General features: G+C 44.9%; 1 protein-coding gene across 1 annotated transcript in view; it reads right to left on the bottom strand.

The window, feature by feature from the left end:
• Nucleotides 1-4,602, bottom strand: part of LOC102989054 (SWI/SNF-related matrix-associated actin-dependent regulator of chromatin subfamily A-like protein 1) — a gene marked incomplete at its 3' end in the record, with an annotated part of 35,317 nt that overhangs the window by 27,328 nt on the left and 3,387 nt on the right. Inside the window, exons 4-5 of the mRNA XM_028485566.1 lie at nucleotides 4,332-4,382; nucleotides 962-1,201 (exon numbers count right to left, since the gene is read on the bottom strand). Of these exons, the coding sequence (XP_028341367.1) occupies nucleotides 962-1,201; nucleotides 4,332-4,382 (291 nt within the window). The remainder of the gene's footprint in view (nucleotides 1-961; nucleotides 1,202-4,331; nucleotides 4,383-4,602) is intronic.

The following is a 4,602-nucleotide window of genomic DNA, read 5'->3' as shown; positions in this document are numbered from 1 at the left end:
AACAGTGAAAGGCCCGCGTACCGCAAAAAAAAAAAAAAAAAAAAAAAAAGCAACAGCCAGCATCACCCGCTCCTGAAGGAAGCCCCGACCTTGATGAAAGCTCACTGAGCAAGTCACCCCACAGAGGCTTGCACCATGATGCTGCCTGCACGTAATGTCTCAAAGGCAGGAGGTTTTAAAGGTTTGCTTTCTACTTGCCTAGGGTAAGCTAAAACCATTTCAAGAATGGGAATGCAAATCCATAAAAGCCACACTGTTTTGTAAAACAACACGGCCCAAGCTAAGAATGAAACCCAGGTGTTCAGAATTCTTCTGCTCTTTATTCTGATGAGGCAGCTTTTGAAGGACCTCACAAAAAATAAAGCAAAACTGCTTTGCTTTAGCTGGTGGTTTTCAATCCTGGCTGATTATTAGACTCACTTGAAGATTTTTTTTAAACGCCAATGCCCAGGCCCCACCTCAAGCCAATTAAATCAGTAGCTCTGGGTGGGAACCAGGCACCGGCTTTTATTGTGGGGATGGGGGTCGGCAATCTGTGATGTACCCACCCCTCCAGGTGGTTCGGAGGCATGCTCAAGTTTGCAAACCACCGGCTTAGTCTACCCAAAGGCATTTATTTTTATGGCAAATGCCTATTTTTCAAGCTCGATTAAGGACCAAATAAAACCAAATGGGTTTAAGTGGCTGAAGCAGGAACTGACCTGCTTCTACCAAGAAGACAGTGCCCAGGTGACTGGGGAAGGAGTCTTCTCTTTGCGAGGCCTTTAAAGACAAAGCAGGCCCCACTACGTGTTCAACAATCTGGAACAATTTAGGGAGCATCTTTCTACAGGAAGAGGAGAAGGTTGGAAAGGCTCTACCAAGAAAGTTACTTCTGAACATTTAAAGAGAGGAGAACACCCTAGTCTGAGATCACAGGCCACTCTGCATCCTGGAAATCAGGCAGAGGCCAACTACTTGCCGTATTTTCTGGAATCCATCTGTTTAAACAGCGCAATCAGGTCTTCTGAATAGCTGATGTCTGCCTCAAAGCGGGCCCGGGAGATGAGTATGCACTGCCCTTTGACAAAGGCAAGGGAGGGAGCTACAGGAAGGCAGGTCTGGGCTGCAATGCTGCTGCTGGTAGAGGGTGACTCCATGTGGCCCTCGGCCCCTTCCAAAGGCTGCAGAGCGACAGCCTGGAGGTGCTGGGCTGCTTTCACTGCCGAAGAAGAAAAGGACAGAGGTGACAACCCGAGCGACTTTTACGTGGCCCTGGAATGCTAAGGCAGGCACAGGAGGAGGGCGGGAGCAGGGTGAGGAGGACGTTCGCTGGGCAGGCAGGAGAGAAAAAGCACAGTCAGATGCGGAAGGTGTGCAGGTGTGCTTTAATTGGGGCTTCAGGTATTTCAGGATTTCCTGAATGTAACTCTTCTATTCCTTAGGTTTCCCAATTTAAAAAAACTTAGAATTCAGAAATGAACAGGGGGGACAGGGATCTCACCAGCATGAGTAAACTTATCAGATAATTTCTGTGGCCATGTCAGAGAAGCCACCGAAGGAAGTCAACACACCAGAAATCACCCCCTTAACCCTGCTCCCAGGTCACTGTTCTGTCCACCACTGGGAGGACAAGGAAGGAGACACAGGATCATCAGGCCACAGATGTACAGTGTTGACCCTTGTTTTCTCTATGACTGAGGCATTTTATAGATTAATAGATTTGACGACGTAGAGCTAAACTGTCAAAAAACCCAAACTGAAATGAAAGGTAAAACTAGTGAATAAAGATATTTGCAAGAAATATGAACAGAGCTCATACTTTAAAAAAAATACTAAGACCACATAAGATAAGAAGTTAGGCAACCAATCAAAAGGGGGAAAAAATGACTAATAGACACTTGGAGAAACGTGCAACTCCGCAAACAATCAGAGCGATAAAAAGCCATTTTTAACTTATCGGACTTGCAGGATTAGAAAAATAGATCTCAGATAGGAATAAAACCTTCTGGAAAACAATTTGGCAATATACAGCAAGAGCCCTAAAAAGTGAGCGTAATGGTTCAACTTCTAGGAATCTATCTCAACTAACACAAGTTGAAAAAACAAAAATTTATAGACCAAGGCGTTCCTTACAGCTTTGATACTGGGGAAACTAGGAGCAAATTAATATTAAACAAAAAGAAAATGGTTTACCCAGTATATGACACATTCTTTTTTTTTTTTTTTGGTTGCGCCGTGCAGCATGTGGGATCTTAGTTCCCTGACCAGGGATCGAACCCGTGCCCCCTGCATTGGAAGGCAGAGTCTTAACCACTGGACCACCAGGGAAGTCCCTATCACACATTCTTACAATGGAGAATGCTATATAGCCATTAGTTTGTTTTTTTTGGAAGAAATTCTGGAAAAGACAAAAAACGCTATTAAGTATGAAATCCTTTTTTTGGAGGTCAAAGTGGTTCGATAATGGACACGCACATTTTCATCACCCAGAATTAACTATTTAACATGCACCATTAAAATAAAAGTGCTTTATGCAGGAACATTAAGTGAAAAAGGCAAGATACAGATTACATTACATATAGAAAACATTGTATATCTTAATGCATAGGAAAAAAAGGCTGGAAGGAACAAAACTAAAATGCTGACAGTGGTTGAGTGGGGACAGACGGGGGTTGGGGAGGATGGCTGGTTTCTCTTCTTTGCACATTGACATACCTTCCACAAGACCTACAGTGAGTGTGTGGTAGGGTTAAAAAGGCAAAATTCAGAGGTGGACCCAAACAAATAACAGAAAGACTGAAAGTCTTCCTATGTTGCATTAATAAAAAGTATAATCTACTGAGATGACACAGTAGTCATCAACTATCCGAAAATTAAGAAACAAGGGTAAAGGCACAAATCCACAGTTGTTGGGAGAGTGTTCCAGGTATATCTTGGTAGAGAGCAGATTGAGTATGCAAAACATTGAGAAGGATACAGAGGAGCTCAACAATTCCTAATCAGCAAAATTCACCTGAAAGCTACAGACAGAATTTTGTGCCCAATGAACAGTTAAAAAAAAAAAAAAAATACGTGGAGCTCTACCAAAAACAACCATACTGCACAGAAAACCTAAATGAATTTGCAAAAGCATTAGTCATCTGAGTCACCATGCGTTGTGGTCAGAGGACAGGAGTAAAAAGAGGACAAAACAAACAAAACAGAGACTTTTAAACAGTCTCTGTAGGTTACTTTTGTATACATATATAAAAGTATAAGAAAAGCAAAAAAAAAAAAATTGATATGACATGAAAAAAATTTCACAACAGTGGAAATCACTGGTTTAACATGATCAATAACACAACACCAGGTATCAAGACCTACAATGTTAACCCAGAGCACTGGCTCTCCTCCCCGCAACACCTAATAAATGGATTAAAATAATGGGAAAAGCGAGCTCCCCCAAACCTAGTGTCAAACATTTCAAAAGGTAGAGGACAAGGAGAGAAACAGGAAGTTCTGCAGGGAGCTGTCCCACTACCCCCAGAAGCTGTACTGGTGATATCAGAGGATTCCACCTCGTGCCCCAAATCTGTGGAGGAGTAACATCACCATGCATCCTCCGCTTTTCCCTTTTTGAACTGGGTGGGGACAGAGAGGGCATAGAAATGGCTGCTGGGAGGCAAGAGTAGAACGGGAGATGAGGACACTCAGGGCTGACTCTAACAGAGGTGCAGGCTTCAGGCACTAGGACAAGGTGACAAAAACCTTGGTGCAGGACAGTCAACAAAATCTCAGAAGACAGAGTGGTGCGCACCCAGGGGCCCTGACCACCACCAGACATGACACAGGCTGGAGCCAGCCTGGGCAACACCCGTTCCCCGCACTCTCGGGTTTGTGTTGTCTGCTGAACTGTTACCGTTCCTGGGAGCAGGGCCGGCACAGCTGCCTGGCATGGCTGGAGCCTGCAGTCCAGTGGGAATATACACTGAAGTCAGGTGGCTTGGGTTTGAATCCCAGTTGTACAACCGATTGGCTGTGTGACCCTATGTTAGTTACAGAGCCTCTCTGGACCTCAGTTTTCCCATCTGTAAAATGGCTGTTATAAGGAATAAAAGAGTTAGCATAGATAAGGGGCTTAGAACAGCCTAGCATGTAGCAGGTCCTGTAAGTGCTAGCTTTGGTTAATATGACCGGTGCCCTCCTCCCAAGGACCTGCCTCATTAGGCTGGCCACGGGGAGAAGGAAGAGGAGGGCTGGGACGGCATCCCAAAGCCACATCTGACCCACAAGCTAGACTGTATCTGTTACTCGAGGAGCTTTTCGATACCAACATCCCCCTGCATGAGGGGGACCACACACCTACTTACTTAGGGCACCGTAGTCGGTCATGCTGAAGTTCCACGTCTTGGTGGCAGGATCTGAAATGAAACAGAAGTACCTGGTTTGCCCACAATAAGGCTCATGACTGCTGGTATGAGCTGTACTTGGACATTCAATAAGGGTTTGTTAAATGAATGAATGAATGCTAAGTTCAAAACAATTGACTGAAAAGCCCCTACTGATGTACAAAATCCCTATAGAGGGGCTTCCCTGGTGGCGCAGTGGTTGAGAGTCCGCCTGCCGGTGCAGGGGACACGG

The sequence above is a fragment of the Physeter macrocephalus genome, unplaced genomic scaffold, assembly GCF_002837175.3.
Source record: "Physeter macrocephalus isolate SW-GA unplaced genomic scaffold, ASM283717v5 random_461, whole genome shotgun sequence".
NCBI lineage: Eukaryota > Metazoa > Chordata > Mammalia > Artiodactyla > Physeteridae > Physeter > Physeter macrocephalus.
This window is presented reverse-complemented; position numbering and strand designations above follow the sequence as displayed.